General features: G+C 38.9%; 1 protein-coding gene across 1 annotated transcript in view; it reads right to left on the bottom strand.

Annotated features, from left to right (window-relative positions):
- The window catches only part of EPB41L4B (erythrocyte membrane protein band 4.1 like 4B), a 267526-nt gene that overhangs the window by 60167 nt on the left and 185008 nt on the right, over positions 1-22351 (bottom strand). Inside the window, exons 16-17 of the mRNA XM_016423826.2 lie at positions 9114-9361; positions 6108-6226 (exon numbers count right to left, since the gene is read on the bottom strand). Coding sequence (XP_016279312.1) covers positions 6108-6226; positions 9114-9361 — 367 coding nt within the window. The remainder of the gene's footprint in view (positions 1-6107; positions 6227-9113; positions 9362-22351) is intronic.

The following is a 22351-nucleotide window of genomic DNA, read 5'->3' as shown; positions in this document are numbered from 1 at the left end:
GTCTTAATTACACAGTATTAATTCCAAGATGGAAGGTCCCAACACTGAACACAGGACCCCAAATGTAGCCCACTGTGAGGCTATTGGGATAATCATCTTTTTTATTCTGAAGATGTTGACCCATAAGTCAATGGGCTGCAATGGGCAGTAAGCCCAGTCACGTCATTCCCTAAATATGCACTGCAGTCATCCCGTAGAAATGGCAAATGTTGGCTCCAGCATTCCTTCTCCTTTGGCTGGAGTGGTGCCATTGGATTTATCAGTGTTCAGCTACAACATTCACACTGCAGATGGGGATAGGGGTTGGGCTGGAATGTGCTCCCTCCTCACCTCTGCCATTTCTAATTTCTCTCAAAGGTCAGTTCCAAGATCTCCTCCCACCTACTCCAGATGGCACAGCAGGAAGAAAAGGATAGTTGCCCTTTCCCTTGGCCCTCTCCCTGACCTAGTTGACCATTCCCAGATGGGGAATCAGGGTAGGAAGAACCTCTAGAGAAGCAGGGGTCCTCCCCAATATAAGCCACTCATCCAATGTCCTTATCCTCCAACCTTCTTGCCAATGTCCCTTTCTTCCACTTCCCATTGACACTGATACCTCTGCTCCATCTCCACTTGTGTCCTTGAGAAGCCAAGTAACTTGATATAGAAAAAGCATTAATGATAATAATAGCTAGCTTTTATATAATTCTTACTATATGCCAAGCATTGTGCCAAGTGCTTTAAAATATGATCTCATTTGATCCTCACAACAACCGTGGGAGGTAGGTGCTACTATTATCCCCATTTTATAGTTGAGAAAACTAAGGCAAGCAGAGATTAAATGAATTGTCCCAAGTCACACAGCTAGTATAAATGTTTACGATCAGATAGGAACTCAGGTCTTCCTGACCCCAGATCTGGCATTCTGTCCATGGTACTGCTTAGCTGGACAAGTTAAATACAGGCGTCCCTTCCACATAGCAGGAGTTAGGGGTGCAGCACCCCTGAGATCTGGAAAATTGAAGTAAACTTTTTGGCCTTTCACATTTTTGGAAAACCTTAGCTTTTTAGTTATTTTGACCTTTAAAAAGAAATTGTGTATATTTATATTAGAAGGACAAATATATGGATATTATATAATACTATACATATTTTATACATTTCTGAGTTTCGAAGTTTTTTCTGTGTGATCTGCTGGCCTTTTTGTGTGTCATCTGTAGCTTCCACAAAACTTCCCCAAAATTCCCATTTAATTTTTTATGTCACCCCCCAATACATCTAAACTGCAATGGGGAAAATTGCAATGTGGAAAGGAGCCACTGAGCAACCCAGTCCCCCCCACCACCACCACCACCACCAAATTTAGACTAAATCCTTGCCAAAAAACCTCTTGGACCTGGAATTTCATTGAAATGGAGGATTCTTTACTGTTGGACTGGAAGAAATGATGAACAGGATGGATGATTTCAGAAAAAGCTGGAAAGACCTAAATGAACTGATACAGAGTGAAGTAAGCAGAACCAGGAGAAGCTTGTACACAGTAACAGCAATATGGTGGAATGGTCAACTGTGATAGACTTTGCTACTAACAGCAATCCAGGACAATTCTGAAGGATTTTATAACAAAGTCTACCTTCAGAGAAAGAACTGTTGGAGTCAGAATACAGATCAAAGCATATGGTTTTTTTCTACTTTAGTTTATTTGCATACTTAGTTTGGGGTTTGGGTTTTATGTGAGTATTTTCTTACAACAATGACCAATATGGAAATGGGTTTTACATGATAATACATGCATAACCCAGATCAAATTGCTTGCCATCTCTGGGAGGGGAGGGAGGGATGGAGACCATTTGGATCTTATAACTTCAGAAAATGTATGTGGATAATTGTTATTACATGTAATTGGGAAAATAGAATATCTTTAAAAAATGGGAGAGTCCTGGCATGGAAACTTCCTCTCTCAATATAGAGGAGCACGTGCTCTTGGATTGTTACCTGGCACATTGAAGGGTTAAGTTACTTGTCTAGGGTCACACAAGCTTCCTGGTTTCCAGGTAGGTTCTCTGTCTGTGAAGAAGTGCTATCTCTCTCCAGAACTCCATGTAGAAAGAAAACCTTTTTCATAAAACATTTTTAATTTGAAGGCTCATCTCATCCAGGTAGGGCAGGTGTTGGTAAAATGGTCATTTATCATTTTCCTGTGACTTATGGTCCTCAGGTCTACTTCCACAGGTAAGAAGTCTACTCAAATCAGCTGCAGAAGTTGGATTTGGTGCAATCTGGGTAGACAGATTCTCTCAGGTTTAAGCTGTACCTGTGTCAGGATTTTGTACTGGAATGTCCTTCTCCCATGTCATAGAGGAAAGAAAAATAATCCAACTCTGAAACAGAGTAGTTTCTTCTTTCCATCCTTTGGTCACTGGCTAAATTCAGGAAGGTCGGCAATAGCATGAGAGTGATTAATGTGGGACACCCTGACCAAAGCAGAGATCACTGATTGTCATCTCAAGCTAGGGCTTGCTATTCAAAGTAATCATTAACTAGAAGATTCACTTAGGTAACTATTAATATGTAAACCCGCTTCACTCAACCAGAAAGGTTTGTAATTAGAGCAAAATAAGGGAGTGAACAGGTAGCAGGGAACATGAATGCATAACTGAACAAGGATGGAGAATTACTATGTGAAAGTTTGGGGTGTAACCCGAAGACTGAATCAAATGTTTTAAACAGGAGAAATGGAGCTGTAGGTCCAGACAATGGCAGAGCTGTAAGAAATCTTTGAGAAGATGTTAGATTTAGAGTCAGAAGGGACTTTAGAGATCATCCAGTTCAACTTTCTCATATTAGAGATGAGCCATGAAGTTGTTTAGTCATTTCAGTCATGCCTGACTCCTCATGACACCATTTGGAGTTTTCTTGGCAAAGATACTGGAGGAGGTTGTTGTTTCCTTCTCCAACTCATTTTTTTTTACAGATGAGGAAACTGAGATAAACAGGGTTAAGTGACTTGTTCAGGGTCACATAGCTGATAAGTGTCAGAGACCAGATTTGAACTTGGGAAGATGAGTATTCCTGACTGCAGGTCTGGTGTTCTATCCATTATGCTACCTAACTGTCCCTGGAGTTAGGAAGACCTAAGCTGAAATCTGACCTCAGGTACTTACTGGCTCTGTGACTCTGGACAAGTCACTTAACTTTTTTTAAAAAAAAATTTGTTTATTTATTTAATTAACTTAGAATAGTTTTCCATGGTTGGTTACATGATTTATGTTCTTTTCCTCCCCTCCTCCCACCTCCATCCCCACCCCCACACACGCATAGCCAATGGGCAATTCCACTGGTTTTTTACATGTGCCATTGATCAAAACCTATTTCCATATTATTAATATTTGCACTAGGGTGATCGTTTAGAGTCCACATCCCCAGTCATATCCCCTCGACCCATGTAATCAAGCAGTTGTTTTTTTTCTGCATTTCCACTCCCACAGTTCTTTCTTTGGATGTGGATAGTGTTCTTTCTCAGAAGTTCCTCTGGATTGTCCTGGATCTTTGCATTGCTGCTAGTAGAGAAATGTATTATATCCTATTGAAGTCACTTAACTTCTGCTTACCTCAATTTCTTCAACTACAACATAGGAATTAATAATAGCACCCATCTCTCAAGGTTTCTGGGAAGATTGAATGAAATATTTGTAAAGTGCTTAGCACAGCATCTGGCACATAGTAGGTGCTTTAAAAGGCTTGCTGCTGTCCCCCTTCTAGTCACACAAGAAGTAGCATAGTTGGTCTCTGTTTTTTATGATGAGGCTGGCCATTTCAGGAGTAAATTATCCTTCATGTAGAAAACTCTGAGTGCTAATAATGAACATAGTGTTGGTTTATGAACCAACTGACTCTCCTCACTGTGGTTGGTAATACATTATAATTACTATAATTACTCCACTTTTGGGATATGAGAAAACTGTAGCTGTTCAGTCAATTCAGTTGTGTCCACCTCTTTGTGACCCTATTTGGGGTTTTCTTGAGAAAGACACTGGAATGGTTTACCATTTAGCTTGTTTTACAGATAAAGAAACTGAGGCAAAACGGTGAAACAAGTTGCTCAGTGACACACAGCTAGGAAGTATCTTAGCCCAGATTTGAGCTCACAAGGATAAGTCTTTCTGACTCCAGGGTGGACATCCTATCTACTTCACCATCTAGCTACCCCTAAAAACAACTTATTTATTTTATGTAGTTAAACTAGGGCTTGATATTCAGGACACATGCCTTCCAAGACCCTCACCTAGCAGTAGATGGGACCTTGCTTTACTGATTATAATGTCTACATTTTCTGGGTATCTCAATTTGCTATGCCTTAACCCCCCCCCAATCTCCCAGAACATCCAAACTGCAACTGATAGAACATTGGGCTGAATTTAATCATTTAAAGTTGAATAGGGGTAAATATGAGTCCTATGTGGGCACAAAATGTCAACTGCACAAATACAAGATGGTAGAAGCATGGCTAAACAATGAGTCATCTCCAAAAGATCTGGGTTTTAATGGATTACAGGCACATCAATAGTTTGACATGGCAGTCAAAAAGTTAATGTGAGTTTTTAGGCTACAGTATGAGAGAACACCCAGGATTAGGGAGGGGAACAATCCAACTGTAATCCCGTGATTCAGAAGGCTGATGATGAAGCAAACTACCCAATTCTTGACTGAGAGATGAAGGACTCAAGATGCAGAATGAGACATAGATTTTAGATATGACCAATGAAGGAATTTGTTTTGCTTGATTATCCATATTTGTTAGAAGAGGTTTATTTTTCTCTTTTTTGAAAGGAAGAGGGGAGGGGCAACTAGGTGGCTCAGTGGATAGAGACAAGCATAGGGAAGGGAGGTGCTAGGTTCAAAACTGGTCTTGGACATTGCCTAACTGGGTAACTATGCACAAGTCATTTTCTAGCCCTTATTGCTCTTCTGCCTTGGAACTGATACTTATACTGATTCTAAGCCAGTATGTAAGAGTTTAAAAAAAGAGGAAGGGAATTGGAAAGAAAATAAAAGCTTATTAACCGAATAAAATAAGAGGGAAGAGAAGGAAAGAGAAGAAAAAAAGAAGGAAGGAAGGAAGGAAGGAAGGAAGGAAGGAAAGGAAAGGAAAGGAAAGGAAAGGAAGGAAGGAAGGAAGGAAGGAAGGAAGGAAGGAAGGAAGGAAGGAAGGAAGGAAGGAAGGAAGGAAGGAAGGAAGGAAGGAAGGAAGGAAGGAAGGAAGGAAGGAAAGGAAGGAAGGAAGGAAAGGAAGGAAGGAAGGAAGGAAGGAAGGAAGGAAGGAAGGAAGGAAGGAAGGAAGGAAGGAAGGAAGGAAGGAAGGAAGGAAGGAAGGAAGGAAGGAAGGAAAGGAAGGAAGGAAGGAAGGAAGGAAGGAAGGAAGGAAGGAAGGAAGGAAGGAAGGAAGGAAGGAAGGAAAGGAAAGGAAGGAAAGGAAGGAAAGGAAGGAAAGGAAGGAAGGAAGGAAGGAAGGAAGGAAGGAAGGAAGGAAGGAAGGAAGGAAGGAAGGAAAGGAAAGGAAAGGAAGGAAAGGAAGGAAGGAAGGAAGGAAGGAAGGAAGGAAGGAAGGAAGGAAGGAAGGAAGGAAGGAAGGAAGGAAGGAAGGAAGGAAGGAAGGAAGGAAGGAAAGGAAGGAAGGAAGGAAGGAATTCATAGATTACCTATTAAGATGGAATTCTTTCTGAACACATCAAATTTGTTGGGTTTTTTAATAAAATCTACAAGAATACCTCTGAGTATGAGTAGAAAATAAGTCGTTGAAATCCCAACAAGTAAATAATCCCAGTCTGAATAGTGTCCTGAGGTGTTCAAAGTGTCTTCCTTTACAAGAACCCCAGAGATAGGTGCTCTGTTTTAGTAACCACAACGGACAGAAGAGAAAGCAGGTTCAGAAAAGAGAAATGGCCACTAGAGAGCTGGGCCTCCAATCCAGGACCCCCAACTCCAGGGCAACAAGTACACACCACTGCACTCCATCCTTCCGCCTGACTGTGAAGGGTTAGCTTCTGTTCAAAGGTTAGCGACGTGACAGAGTGCCCCACAGCCTAAAAAAAAGGAAACCACACAACATGTCCTTTTCTCCACTGTACCTTGTTTATGTTAATGTGAAGAGCAGGCCATGGGGAAGCCACCTTGGAGGTTTCCATTTCCATCTTCTTCAGATGGGCAGCAGTTTCATTGTAAAGAATAGGATGTCCTGGACTCAGTTCTAAAGAAGAAGAAAAAAAGGCTTTATAGAATAATCAATTTGGAAGGAAAATTAGGTTTTTAAACTAGTTACTCCTTTAACCAATTAGTAAATTTAGTGTATTAAACTTTACCATTAGGACCAGTTTATTTAGTCATAATGAGGATTGTATAGGTCAATTCCTTTAGAGGCAGCCATATGTGACAGCATGATAACATTCAAGAATCCTCTTTCTGAAATAAATTTTTATTAATTTAAATGTTTTGCATTTATGTCTATGCACATTTTATCCCAGTAGAACGTAAATTCCTTGAGAGGAGAGAGTATTTCTTTTTTTTTATTACCAGTGCCTCATACAAAATAAATGCTTGTTGAATGAAGACAGGAAGGAAGGAAGTGAGCATTTTGCTATTCGGTCATTTTCAGTCGTATCCAACTCTTTGTGACCCCATTTTCTTTGCAGAGATACTAGAAGACCTTATCATTTCCTTCACCAGCTCCTTTTCTAGATGAGAAAATTGAGACAAACAGGCTGAAGTGACTTGCTCAGGATCACACAGCTGGTAAGTATCTAAGGCTGGATTGGAACTGAGGAGGATGAGTCTTCCTGACTGACAGGTCCAGCAGTCTATTCACTGTGTGTGCCATTGCCCAGATTCTGCTATGGTTTATATATCCTAAAGGCAAATTTGATAAGATGCAGTCACACTTCTCCTGGTGTCAGAGGCAGGGGAGAACCCAAATGACATTGTGCGTATGTGTCTCCTGACTTAAAGGGAATTTCCTAGAGTGAAATTGGGATGCAAAGCAGCACTGATATAAATCAGAAACAACAGGAGTTAGAGAAGAAAGTTAGTTAATCAGGAAGATGGGAATTCAAATCCAGGCTCAGTCATTTACTAGCTGTATGGCCCTAGACAAGTCATTTAAACGCTATGTGCCTCAGTTTCCCCTACTATAAAATGAAGATAATAACATCACCTACCTTGCAGAGATTTTTGAGGATTGAATGAGATAATATTTGGAAAAGCACTTAGCACATAGAATAGGCATGTAGTAGATGCTATCTAAGTACTTCCTTCCTTTTTTTCCTCCTTATAGACTTAAACAGTTTCTTGGGGAAGTGAGCGATTAAGTGACTTCTAATTTTTAAACCTTAAACTTCTGTCTTTGTATCAATTCTAAGGTAGAAGAGAGGCAAAGGCTAGGCATTTGAGGTCAAGTAACTTGTCCAGGGTCACACAGCTAGGAAGTATGTGAGGCCAAATTTGAACCCAGGACCTCCTGTCTCCAGGTATGGCACTCACCACTGTGTTATCTAGCTGCCAGATTAAGTGACTTATGTATGGTTGCAGAGCTAATATTTTTCAGAGGCAGGACTTGAACTCAGGTTATCTTATTATGTCCTTTATCCCCTGGGCAACCCCGTCTCTGTAATATAATCTACAGTCTTAAACAAGGCCAAAGAAACTGAGCCTGTGGCTGGTGAATGCCCTTCTAGGACCTGATTGTCATGCCCAGTACAATGGCCCACACAGCAACTTGTCTATTGCATCAGCTGAGTGTTAGAAAGACTACTGTGAGAATGTGGTATGGAAGCTGGCAGGATTTACTACCCAAGGCTGACTTCCCTGAGGGGATTGAGTGAGTTCTGTACACTGTAGTCATTTATCAAGGCCAACAATGGCACTTTGTGTCCCACGAGGTCAAGAAATACAAGCTCCAGCAAAGCAATGAGAACATGTTCTTCTGTAACCTGAGGAACATGGACTGACTCTTCGTCCCACTCCAGTTATTATTCCATTCTTGGAGCTGCAACATCACAGGGAGCTCCCAATAGTTTAAGAAATTCAGACTATCATGACCTTGGGATGACATGGAATTTCATTCTTAGATTTTAAACCCAGCATCTGTTTCCCATAACTAAGGACCCACTAAGGACCCACACCATTAAATAAAACATTGAAATCTAACCATCAAACAATCACGAGATTGCTGGATTTGGAACAAGAGAATCCAAGATGGAATCATAACTCTGCTACTTGCTTCTTCTGTGACCTTGCCTCTTCTCTCCCCATGCCAATCCATTCTCTATTTGGCCACTAAAATGACTCCTAAACCACAGGTCTGACCTTTCAGTCCCCCACTCAATATACTCTAGTGGCTTCCTATTGCCTCCAGGATCAAATTAAAAAATGCTGTTTGGCAACCAACACCCTTTATAACCTCGCCTCCCCTACCTTTCCAGTCTTCTGTAAGTGAGGCATACTTTTATCCCTAATAAGTCCTCTTCAGTCTAGTGACACTGGCTCTCTTGCTGTTTCATGGCCAAGATACTCCATCTCTAGGCTCTGGGTATTTTCTCTATTGGCTGTTCCTCATTTGTTGGACACACTTCTAGGACTAATCTCCTAGCTTCCCTGGCTTCCCTTCCGTCCTAACTAAAATCCTACACTCTATAGAAAGCCTTTCCCAACCTCTATTAATTCTAATGTCTATCTTTTCTTAATTATTTCCTATTTTACCTTTATTTAGCCTCTTTACACATATTCATTTTCTTGTCTTTCCCATTAGATTGTAAGCCTCTTGAGGGTAGGGAATGTTTTTTTGCCTCTTTTTGTTCCTGTGGTGCCTGGTATGCAGCAGGTGCTTAATAAACATTTATCGACCATTGAGCAAGTCACCTAAACTTCTTCAGACTTCTGTTTCCTTGTGTAAAATGATAAAATTTAACTAGATGGCCTCTAAGTTCCTTTTCAGTTGTACATCTATTACTATAAACCCTTACATTCATTCACAGGCATCCTCTGTATTTGAGGTGGTTCACCATGAAGAATGAACACAACAGAACTCCAAGTCAAAAAGGAAAGGGGTCAAACATCCAGCTGGTCAAGTCTAATGAACTTACTACTAGGGGTTGGGATCCCAGTAGACATCTCTTTGCTCTCGAGAGGAACTGGTATTCCATAATTGGAGTGGTGTTGGTGTTGGTGTTGGTGTTGGTGCTGGTGTTGGTGTTGGTGCTGGTGTTGGTGATGATGGTGATGATGGTGATGTCTTCCTGGAGCTTTGGTGGTAAATGGGGTTCCCCCATTTTCTTCAATGTTGAATAGCAGCAGATTAGAATTGTTGAGCACTGGTGAGGGCAAAGGATAACTACAGGAGATAAAAAAGTTAGAACTTAGATGAACAAAGCCCTCAACATTCTGGTCATAGTTTTCCCCCCAACTGAGTAACGGCTTTTTCTTGTTCTCCAAGTAGAGAGGGACTGTAAGAAAGAAGTGATAGTGATTCTTGGGATTCTTCAGATTGTGACAATTGTTTTCAATCATTCCAAGTATGAAGACCAGATGTATAATGTTTGTAATATAAGCAGGAGGAATATATGTATACTATGTAGAGTACACATATGAAATCTTACACTCATAGATCCCTACATGATAGGAGTTATAACTAATGATTAAGGAAATAGAGGGTGGCAAAAGGCCATAATGGTTAATATAATGGACTGACTAATTGACTAATCACAAAAGTGAGAAGGCATGGGACGTAGTGATCAGAAAGCCAGCTTAGAGTCAGGAAGACCTCTATTCCATTTCAGCCTTTGATACAGACTGGCTTTATAACCCTGGGCACTTGACCTCTCTTTGTGCCTTCGGCATCTCTCTAAAACAGAGATGTCTCTAAATCAGAGGTGCCCAGGCCTGAGGACCACAGGTAGCACTCCCAAGTACAGCCCAAAACAGAGCAAAATATAATGGGGAAATATTAACAAAATCAACAAAAATACAATCGTACATAGATGATGCTAACATGGTTTTTGAAGTCATTATATGCCAGTGGAGATCCTTATGTACAATTTAGTTAGTGACAGCTAGATGGCACAGTAGATAGAATGTCAAGCCTAGAGTGAGTTCAAATCTGGCCTCAGATACTTCCTAGCTATGTAATTCTGGGCAGATCACTTGACCCTGTTTGCCTCAGTTTCCTCATCTGTAAAATGAGCTGGAGATTAAAATGTCAAACCACTCCAGTATCTTTGCCAAGAAAACCCCAAAGAATTGGACACTGGAACAAATGAAGCACACAGCAAGCTCCTACTGTGTTCCAGGCACTGTGACAAACACTGGGGATACAGAGAAAGGTAAAAGACAGTTCATTCTCTCAAAGAGTTCCCATGAAACTATAAGTAAGAAGATAGGAGATCTACTTCCACCTATGTCATTGTACCCTTCTCTGGGAGTAGTTATGATCACCTCTAAGGTTCCTCCCTGTAGCAATAGTCTATGACTGTGTTGCTAAGAAAGCAGGAAGGACCTGAGGACACCAGCAAGTTACCTGGATGAGTTTTGTATCCACGCATAAATGATTACAGTGAAGAATGGAACTGTGTTTCCAGATGAAGCAGTCCATTCTTGTAAAACTAATCCCTGAGCAATGAGCAACAACTCTGAATGGAGATAGGAATCAAAAAATCATTTCCTACATGGTAGGACAGAACGTAACTAGGAATCTGTTCACCTGGACCAAAAACAATGGGGTCCTTCGGGTGGGGGGATAGCTGATAGCTTAGCTATGAGTCATTCCAGGTGATGGGGTAGCCTGACCCTAGACCCACTGGAATGGGAGGAAGACTGGCCACTGTAGGGACCATGATATGGCAAGAGGACTGAAAAGAAAAACTATCTGATTTTAAGGAGACAAATGGATGATGGACTCTTTCCCTCAGATTCTTTGGAATAGCACCCAACCTACCATATACAGTGCCTTGTCCCACTCTCTCTGTTCCTCAGTTGTCTGGACCAGCAATAGAAGGCATTGCTACACTGGTACCATCATAAACAGGTCAAACTTCTGCCATTTAAAGTTTGGATCTTTGTGGAACTGGGAGAAGGCACGAGTCTGGGGATAGTGTTGAATTGTACTACAAACCCAGGCACGTGTCCTGCCCCATTTTTTCTGTTCCTCCATTTTCCTACGGAGTTCTATGTGCAGCACAGACTGCTGCTGTGGTTACTTTGTGGATTCAGCAAATTTCTGCATTTGGAACTTGGAAACCCATGGAACTTGGAAAGGGGGAGAAGCCAGAATGTGAGGTTGTATTTGGTGGAAGCCCTTGGGTGGGTCAGTAGCCTCAATACTGGTGAGAAGGAGGTGCCGAGTGAGAATGAGATGGGCATTGTATCAATTGGAGAATGGCTTGATTTTTTGTTCAATTGGTTTAGCACTTTAAAAATTTGAGTAATTAAACCTTTGTCAGAGGTTTTTGTATTGTAGATTGTTTCTCAGTTTGTTGCTTCCCATCTGATTTTGGATGCATTAGTTTTGTTTGTACAAGACCTTTCTAATTTGATATAATAAAAATTATTGATTTTACATTTTGTGATTTTTTTCTAGCTCTTGCTTGGTTCTAAAGTCTTTCCTTTCCCAAAGATCTGACAAGTATATTATTCTATGTCCACCTAATTTGCTTATAATTTCCTTCTTTATATTGAGGTCATTCACCCATTCTAAGTTTATCTTGGTATAGGGAGTGAGATGTTGATCCAAACCTAATCTCTCCCACACTGTCTTCCAATTTTCCCAGCAGTTTTTATTGAATAGTGGGTTTTTGTCCAAAAATCTGGGATCTTTGGGTTTATCATAGACTGTCCTGCTGAGGTCATTTACCTCAAGTCTATTCCACGGATTCTCCTTTCTGTCTCTTAGCCAGTACCAAATTGTTTTGATAACTACTGCTTTATAGTATAGTTTGAGATCTGGGACTGCAAGTCCTCCTTCCTTCGCATTTTTTTTTCATGATTTCCCTGGATATCCTTGATCTTTTGTTCTTCCAAATGAACTTTGTTATGGTTTTTTTCTAATTCAGTAAAAAAGTTTTTTGGTTGTTCAATGGGTATGGTACTAAATAAATAAATTAATTTGGACAGGATTGCCATTTTTATTATGTTAGCTCGAACCATCCATGAGCAATCAATGTTTTTCCAATTGTTTAGATCTAGTTTTAATTGTGTGGAGAGTGTTTTGTAGTTGTGTTTGTATAGTTCCTGAGTTTGTCTCGGCAGATAGATTCCTAAGTATTTTATATTGTCTAGGGTGATTTTAAATGGAATTTCTCTTTCTAATTCTTGCTGCTGTATTATGTTGGAGATAAATAGAAATGTGGATGCCTTATGTCGGTTTATTTTGTATCCTGCAACTTTCCTAAAATTGTTGATTGTTTCGACTAGCTTTTTGGTTGAATCTATAGCATTCTTAAAGTAAACCATCATATCATCCGCATAGAGTGATAGCTTGGTCTCCTCATTGCCAATTTTAATACCTTCAATTTCTTTTTCTTCTCTAATTGCTACTGCTAATGTTTTTAGTACAATGATAAATAATAGAGGTGATAATGGGCATCCTTGTTTCATTCCTGATCTTATTGGGAAGGCTTCTAGTTTATCCCCATTGCAGATGATTTTTGCTGATGGTTTTAGATATATACTGTTTTTTATTTTTAAGAAAGGCCCTTCTATTCCTATACTTTCAAGTGTTTTCAGTAGGAATGGGTGTTGTATTTTGTCACAGGCTTTTTCTGTATCTATTGTGATAATCATGTGATTTTTGTCAGTTTGCTTGTTAATATGGTCAATTATGTGAATGGTTGTCCTAATATTGAACCATTCTTGCATTCCTGTTATGAATCCTACCTGGCCATAGTGAATAAGCCTCGTGATCACTTGCTGGAGTCTTTTTCCTAGTATCCTATTTAAGATTTTTGCATCTATATTCATTAAGGATATTGGTCTATAGTTTTCTTTCTCTGTTTTTGACCTGCGTGGCTTTGAGATCAGTACCATGTTTGTGTCGTAAAATGAATTTGGTAGAACTCCTACTTGGCTTATTCTGTCAAATAGTTTGTATAATATTGGGATTAGTTGTTCTTTGAATGTTTGATAGAATTCATTTGTGAATCCATCTGGACCTGGGGATTTTTTCTTAGGGAGTTCTTTGATGGTTTGTTCAAATTTATGTTTCTGATACAGGGTTGGTTAGGTAATTTATTTCTTCCTCTGTTAGTCTAGGCAATTTGTATTTTTGTAAGTATTCATCCATATCACCTAGATTGCCATATTTTTTGCCACATAATTGGGCATAGTAGTTTTTAATGATTACTTTAATTTCCTCTTCATTATAGGTGAGGTCTCCCTTTTCATCTTGAATACTGTCAATTTGGTTTTTTCTTTCCTTTTTTAATTAGACTGACTAGTACTTTGTCTATTTTATTTGTTTTTTCAAAGTACCGGCTTCTAGTCTTATTTATTAAATCAATAGTTCTTTGAATTTCAATTTTATTAATTTCTCCTTTGATTTTTTTGATCTTTAATTTAGTCTTCATCTGAGGATTTTTAATTTGTTCACTTTCTAGTTTTTTAATTTGTACGTCCAATTCATTGATCTCTGCCCTGCTTAATTTGCTAATATAGGAACTCAAGGATATAAATTTCCCCGAGTACTGATTTGACTGCATCCCATAGGTTTTGAAAAGCTGTCTCATCATTGTCATTTTCTTCAATGAAGTTATTGTTTCTATGATTTGTTCTTTAACTGGTTTTGGAAAATTGTATTGTTTAATTTCCAATTAATTTTTTATTTACCTCTCCATGTACCCTTACTAGTTATTATTTTCATTGCATTGTGATCTGAGAAGGATGCATTTATTATTTCTGCTCTTTTGTACTTGTTTGCAATGTTTTTATGCCTTAATACATGGTCAATTTTTGTGAATGTACCATGTGCTGCTGAAAAGAAGGTGTATTCCTTTTTGTCAATATTTATTTTTCTCCACATGTCTACTAACTCTAATTTTTCTAAGATTTCATTCACTTCTCTTACCGCTTCCTTATTTATTTGTTGGTTTGATTCATATAGTTCAGATAGAGGAAGGTTCAGGTCTCTCACTAGTTTAGTTTTTCTATCTATTTCATCCTTGGGCTCCACTAGTTTCTCCTTTAGAAATTTGGATGCTATGCCATTTGGTGCATACATGGTGAGTACTGATATTTCCTCATTGTCTATACTGCCTTTTATCAGGATGTAATTACCTTCCCTATCCCTTTTAATCACATCTATTTTTACTTTGGCTTTGTCAGATATCATGATTGTGATGCCTGTCTTCTTTTTATCAGTTGATGCCCAATAGATTTGGCTCCATCCTCTTACTTTCACCCTATGCGTATCTACCTTCCTCATGTGTGTTTCTTGTAGACAGCATATGGTAGAGTTTTGGATTCTAATCCACTCTGCTATTTGCTTGCATTTTATGGGTGAGTTCATTCCATTCACATTCAGAGTTATGATTACTAGCTGTGTATTTCCCAGCATTTTGATTTCTACTCCTGATCCTGCCTTTTCTTCTTTCACTATTTCCTTCTACACCAATGTTTGTTTTTAATCAGTCTCCCTAGTCCCCACCCTTATTTTACTTCCCTTTCTACCCCCTCCCTTCTTATTCCCTCCTTATTTGCCCTGTAGTCTTTCTAAAATTACCCCCACCCCCACCCTCCCTTGTACTGCTTTCCTCCCCACCAGTCCGTTTATTACCCTTCTACTACCCTATAAGGTGCAGATCTATTCTCTGCCCCAATGGATTGGATTGTTATTTCCTCTTTGGGTCAATTTCAAAGCACATAAGAGTTGTAAGTATTGTTGTAAGTATTTCGTATCTCCAACCTCTTTACCCTTCCAGTGTATTGATGTTCTCCCCTCTCCCACCATGAGCTTCTTTGTGACACATAAATTTACCCCCATTTGTTTCTTTTTCCATTTCTTTTAGTATTAACCTCTTTTTTAGCTCTAGTTGTATATATATACATATATATACACACACCTATATGTATTTATGCATGCATATATCTATATGCTATTTATGTCTTGTCCTTTCATCCTATACAGTTTGTCACTGTTCCCTTTAAGTGTAATTCTTCTAGCTGCCCAGGTGATAACCACAGTTTTTAAGAGTTACCAATGACCTCTTTTCTTACAGGGATACATATCATTTTACCTTATTGAGTCTCTTAAAATTTTTTTTTGTTTTTTGTTTTTCTTTTTTCCCCTCTCTTTTAATTGCCTTTTGATGATTCTCTTGAGTTCTGTGCTTAGAAGTCAAACTTTCTGTTCAGGTCTGGTCTTTTCTTTGCAAATTCTTGGAATTCTTCTATTTGGTTGAATGACCATACTTTTCCCTATAGGAATATAGTCAGTTTTGCTGGGTAGTTGACTCTTCATTGTAGACCTAGTTCCCTTGCTTTCTAGAATATCATATTCCATGCTTTTCGGTCCTTCAATGTGGATGCAGCCAAATCCTGCATTATCCATACTGTGGTTCCATGGTATCTGAATGACTTATTCTTGGCAGCTTGTAATATCTTTTCTTTGGTCTGATAGTTCTTAAATTTGGCTATAACATTTCTGGGTGTTGTCAGTTGGGAATTAAGTATAGGAGGTGATCTGTGGATTCTTTCAATCTCCACTTTTCCCTCTTCTTCTAGAATATCGGGGCAGTTTTCTTGAATACTTTCTTGGAGTATTGTGTCCAGGCTTCTTCTTTTGTCATGGTCTTCTGGTAGACCAAAGATTCTTAAATTGTCTCTCCTCAAACGAATTTCTAAATCCTCTGTTTTTTTAATGAGATGCTTCACATTTTTCTCAACTTTTTCATTCTTTTGGTTTTGTTTTATAGTGTCCTGCTGCCTTGTGAGTTCACTTAATTCTAGTTGTTGTATTCTGGTTCTTAAAAACTGGATTTAATCCCTGGCTTTTTGGTCAACCTTCTCTTTCTGGTCTGATTTTCTATGGAGGTCATCTTTCATCCTCTTTACCTCATCTTTCATCTCCCTTGCCTCATCTTTCATCTTCTTTGCTTCATCTTTCATCTCCTTTGCCTCATTTTCCAACTGATTAATTTTGGCTTTCAAGACACTGTTTTCTGTTTCCAGATGACTTATCTTGCTGTTAAAGTTGTCTTCAGCCTCTCTTAACTGTGTTTTGAATTGAATTTTGAGTTTTTCCACACCCTGTATCCAATTCTCTGGGATTTATGAATTATTGTTTGCTGATCCCTCCCCCTCTGTTCCATTTGCTGTATAGAAGCTATCCATTGTAATTTCTTTCTTCTTTTTCTGTTGTTTGCTCATATTCACTCCTTCTTTGCTCCCCGTATTTGTCTGTGCTCTTGCTCCTCTCATTTTTTTTGTTTTGGGGGCTTCTGTCAGTCTCCCCTCTTAGAGCTTTGACAGAAGAGGTGCAAGTCTCTGGGGGAGGGTTGTTGGGAGTTTGAGTTTCCCCGTCCTCTGGAGGCTTTTGATTGAATTAAAATCCAGCAGATGATGGGGGAGGGGTGTGGAGCCTGGGCTTCCCTGAGTTCTGAAGACTTTTGATGGGATTAAGTTCAGCTGGGTAGAGCTGGATGTGCTCTGAAGCCAAAACCTCCTGGAAGGCTGGAGCAATATGGAGGGTCCCCTCTGCTCTGCCCAGGCTGCCTGCTCTGCGCTCCCTCTCTAGCTCCTTCCCCACCACCTGTGTTCAATGCTGAGCCTGGCACAGCCCTGCCCCCAATGTACACCCTCCAGACATGCACCTTTGCCTGCTCAGAGGTTCCCACTGCCGCTGGAGGCTTAAGGCTCTAGGTAGGGGCTGGGAGGAGTCCTGGGACCTTTCTTCTGCCTTCCCCTTAAACCCGAGTGTTCTTGAATTCCGGCTTTTGGGGGGCATACCTTTTGGATTTAGTCCAGCAGGAGGGTTCCCTGGCTCTGTCTTGTTGTTAGGTTTGATATTCAGTCCCCTAGGAGCATTCAGTTTGTGATCTGTAAAGAAGGGTTTTCAGAAGTCTGAACTTTTGCTGCTTCTATGCCACCATCTTGACTCTGCCTCCAGAACTCTTCCTGCTTTTTTTCTTTTTGTGCCTCTCTTGCTTCATTTCTCCCAGCACCTCTTCTCTTCAATCCTATAAAGTGTGAAGTGTCTAAACATTCCTTTCTCTCTCTCCCTCGCCTCTCATAATCATATTCCACCTAGAACTTCTCTTTTCCCAAAAATCTGTCCTCATTACATTTCCACCCTCATAAAATCTTCTATTATCTCAAAATTAGGCTTTAGGAAGGAAGCAATTCATTCAAATTAATTTATGCTAAACTGTGAATTGCTTATAGCCACTTTAATTCCGGCAGGGACATCAGCATTTTAAAAGACTTGCTAAGATACTTGTTAAAACTAAATGAATCTCTAATGAGTGAAATATTAGCAAGTATGGAAAAATGTGAAATGCTGCCTGATAAAAGTGTATAGAAGGCCAGACTGGGAAAAGCCAGGCGAATATGTACTTAAGTCTTGCCTTTGACACATATATATGGTCTGGGTGATCCTATGCAAGTCATTTGACCATTCTTGTGTTGCCTTCAAACCTATAATGCCAAAACATTTCCTCTCTGGGAGTTTTATATACAGATGAAATTGTGGACCTACCCTCCCTCAAAGTAAAATTTTTAGAGGTGAGTTTCTTTCTGGCAGGGACTATCTTTTGCCTCTTTTTGTAAACCTAGCATTTATCACAGAGCCTGGCAGATGGTTGCCAATTAATAAATATTTATTGGCTGTTATGATGAAAATTTGCTTGGAAGAGAACTTAGAGCAATTTCTGGCAATTAGTAAGAGTGTAAGAAATGCTTGTTTATGATGTGAATATGTTTATTGATGTCTCATATTTAATTACAGATCCCAAGCTGTAGGCTAGAAGGGGCAGTAGAATTCCATAGAGTCATTGCTAGTTTATATTTTTCTCCCAGAGCAGTGAAATTCAGAGGGTCTGATGACACTGTCAGCCACTTGATGATGGGCAGGTAGGTGGCTAAATGGGTAGAGAACCAGGTCTGGAAATGGGAGATCCTGGGTTCAAATCTGGCCTCAGACACTCCATAGCTGTGTGACCATGAGCATGTCACTTAACTCTAAATGTCTAGACTTCACCATTCTTCTGACTTCAAACAAATACTTGGTATTGCTTCTAAGACAGAAGATGAAGGTTTTAAAAAAAGTCACCAGGAGGCAGAGTCAAGATGGCGGCATAGAGGCAGCAAAAGTTCAGACGTCTGAAAACCCTTCCTTACCAATTACAAACTAAATGCTCCTAGGGGACTGAAAATCAAACCTAACAACAAGACAGAGGAAAGGAATCCTCCTGCTGGACTCAATCCAAAGGTATGCCCCCCAAAAGCTAGAATTCAAGAACACTCAGGTTTAAGGGAAAAGCAGAAGGAAGGTCCCAGGACACACACACACACACACACACACACACACACACACACATGCATCGCATACCCCACCTAGAGTGCTAAGCCTCTAGCGGCAGCTGGAACCTCTGGGCAGGCAAAGGCAATGGTCTGGAAGGAGTACCTTGTGGACAAAGCTGTGCCAGGCTCAGAGCGTACAACACAGGTTGTGAGGAAGGAGCTAGAGAAGGAGTGAAGAGCGGGCAGTCTAGTTGCAGCAGCGGAGACCCGCCATATTGTTCCCCCATTCCAGGAGGAATAGGGTCAAAGTAAGAGGATGGAGCCAAATCTATTGGGTGTCAACTGATAAAAAGAAGGCAGGAGTCACAATTATGATATCTGACAAAGCCAAAGTAAAAATAGATGTGATTAAAAGGGATAGGGAAGGTAATTACATCCTGATAAAAGGCAGTATAGACAAGGAGGAAATATCAGTACTCAGCATGTATGTACCAAATGGCATAGCACCCAAATTTCTAAAGGAGAAACTAGTGGAGCTCAAGGATGAAATAGATAGAAAAACTAAACTATTGGGAGACCTGAACCTCCCTCTATCAGAATTAGATAACTCAAAGCAAAAAAAAAGAAAGAAAGAAAGAAAAAAGAGGTAAGAGACGTGAATGAAATCTTAGAAAAATTAGAGTTAGTAGATATGTGGAGAAAAAGAAATACAGACAAAAAGGAATATACCTTTTCAGCAGCACATGGTACATTCACAAAAATTGGCCATGTATTAGGGCATAAAAACATTGCAAACAAGTGCAAAAGAGCAGAAATAATAAATGCATCCTTCTCAGATCACAATGCAATGAAAATAATAACTAGTAAGGGTACATGGAGAGGTAAATAAAAAATTAATTGGAAATTAAACAATACAATTTTCCAAAACCAGTTAGTTAAAGAACAAATCCTGGAAACTGAATAATTTCTTTGAAGAAAATTACAATGATGAGACATCCTTTCAAAATCTATGGGATGCAACCAAAGCAGTACTCGGGGGAAATTTATATCCTTGAGTTCATATATTAACAAACTAGAGAGAACAGAGGTCAATGAACTGGGCATGCAAATTAAAAAACTAGAAAGCGAACAAATTAAAAATCGTCAGATGAAGACTAAATTAGAGATCCAAAAAAATCAAAGGAGAAATTAACAAAATTGAAATTCAAAGAACTATTGATTTAATAAATAAGACTAGAAGCTGGTACTTTGAAAAAACAAATAAAATAGACAAAGTACTGGTCAATCTAATTTAAAAAAAGGAAAGAAGAAAACCAAATTAACAGTATCCAAGATGAAAAGGGAGACCTTACCTCTAATGAAGAGGAAATTAAGGCAATCATTAAAAACTATTATGCCCAACTACATGGCAACAAATATGGCAATGTAGGTGATATGGATGAATATTTACAAAAATATAAATTGCCTAGAATAACAGAGGAAGAAATAGGCTACCTAAACAACCCCATATCAGAAAAAGAAATTGAACAAGCTATCAATGGTCTCCCTAAGAAAAAATCCCTAGGACCAGATGGATTCACAAATGAATTCTATCAAACATTCAAAGAACAACTAATCCCAATATCATACAAACTATTTGACAGAATAAGCAAAGAAGGAGTTCTACCAAATTCATTTTACAACAGAAATATGGTACTGATCCCAAAACCAGGCAGGTCAAAAAAAGAGAGAAAATTACAGACCAATCTCCTTAGTGAATATAGATGCAAAAATCTTAAATAGGATACTATCCAAAAGACTCTAGTAAGTCATCATAAGGGTTATTCACTATGTCCAGGTAAGATTCATATCAGGAATGCAAGGATGGTCCAATATTAGGACAACCATCCACATAATTGACCACATTAACAAGCAAACTGACATAAATCACATGATTATCACAATAGATACAGAAAAAGCCTGTGACAAAATACAACACCCATTCCTATTGAAAACACTAGAAAGCATAGGAATAGAAGAGCCTTTCCTAAAAATAATAAACAGTATATATCTAAAACCATCAACAAACATCATCTGCAATGGGGATAAACTAGAAGCCTTCCCAATAAGATCAGGAGTGAAACAAGGATGCCCATTATCACCTCTATTATTTAACATTGTACTAAAAACATTAGCTGTAACAATTAGAGAAGAAAAAGAAATTGAAGGTATTAAAATTGACAATGAGGAGACCAAGCTATCATTCTTTGCAGATGATATGATGATTTACTTAAAGAATCCTAGAGAATCAACCAAAAAGCTAGTTGAAATAATCAACAACTTTAGCAAAGCTGCAGGATACAAAATAAACCTGCATAAGTCATCAGCATTTCTATATATCTCCAACATAATACAGCAGCAAGAATTAGAAAGAGAAATTCCATTTAAAATCACCCTAGACAATATAAAATACTTAGGAATCTATCTGCTGAGACAAACACAGGAACTATACAAACACAACTACAAAACACTCTCCACACATTCAAAATTAGATCTAAACAACTGGAAAAACATTGATTGCTCATGGGTGGGATGAGCTAACATAATAAAAATGATAATCCTGTCCAAATTAATTTACTTATTTAGTGCCATACCCATTGAACCACCAAAAAACTTTTTTACTGAATTAGAAAAAAACCATAACAAAGTTCATTTGGAAGAACAAAAGATCAAGGATATCCAGGGAAATCATGAAAAAAAAAAAGCAAAGGAAGGAGGACTTGAAGTCCCAGACCTCAAACTATATTATAAAGCAGTAGTTATCAAAACAATTTATTACTGGCTAAGATACAGAGAGGAGAACCAGTGGAATAGACTTGGGGTAAGTGACCTGAGGAAAACACTCTATGATAAGCCCAAAGATTCCAGCTTTTGGGACCAAAATCCACTATTTGATAAAAACTGCTGGGAAAATTGGAAGACAGTATGGGAGAGATTAGGTTTGGATCAACATCTCATACCCTACACCAAAATAAACTCAGGATGGGTGAATGACCTGAATATAAAGAAGGAAACTATAAGCAAATTAGGTGAACACAGAATAGTATACTTGTCAGATCTTTGAGAAAGGAAAGACTTTAAAACCAAGCAAGAGCTAGGAAAAAAAATCACAAAATGTAAAATCAATAATTTTTATTATATCAAATTAAAAAGGTTTTTTACAAACAAAACCAATGCAACCAAGATTAGAAGGGAAATAACCAATTGGGAAACAATCTTCATAACAAAAACCTCTGACAAAGGTCTAATTACTCAAATTTGTAAAGAGCTAAATTGTACAAAAAATCAAGCCATTCTCCAATTGATAAATGGGCAAGGGACATGAATAGGCAATTTTCAGATAAAGAAATCAAAACTCTTAATAAGCACATGAAAAAGTGCTCTAAATCTCTTATAATCAGAGAGATGCAAATCAAAACAACTTTGAGGTATCACCTCATACCTAGCAGATTGACTGACATGACAGCAAAATAAAGTAATGAATGCTGGAGGCAATGTGGCAAAGTTGGGACACTAATGCATTGCTGGTGGAGTTGTGAATTGATCCAACCATTCTGGAGGGCAATTTGGAACTATGCCCAAAAGGAGCTAAAAGACTGTCTGCCCTTTGATCCAGCCATGGCACTGCTGGGTTTGTACCCCAAAGAGATAATAACGAAAAAGACTTGTACAAAAATATTCATAGCTGCGGTCTTTGTGGTGGCAAAAAATTGGAAAATGAGGGGATGCCCATCAATTGGGAAATGGCTGAATACATTGTGGCATATGTTGGTGATGGAATACTATTGTGCTCAAAGGAATAATAAAGAGGAGGAATTCCATGGGAACTGGAACAACC

The sequence above is a fragment of the Monodelphis domestica genome, chromosome 7 (genome assembly GCF_027887165.1).
Source record: "Monodelphis domestica isolate mMonDom1 chromosome 7, mMonDom1.pri, whole genome shotgun sequence".
Classification (NCBI taxonomy): Eukaryota; Metazoa; Chordata; class Mammalia; order Didelphimorphia; family Didelphidae; genus Monodelphis; species Monodelphis domestica.
Note: the sequence above shows the minus strand (reverse complement) of the source record. Positions and strands in the feature narration are given on the sequence as shown.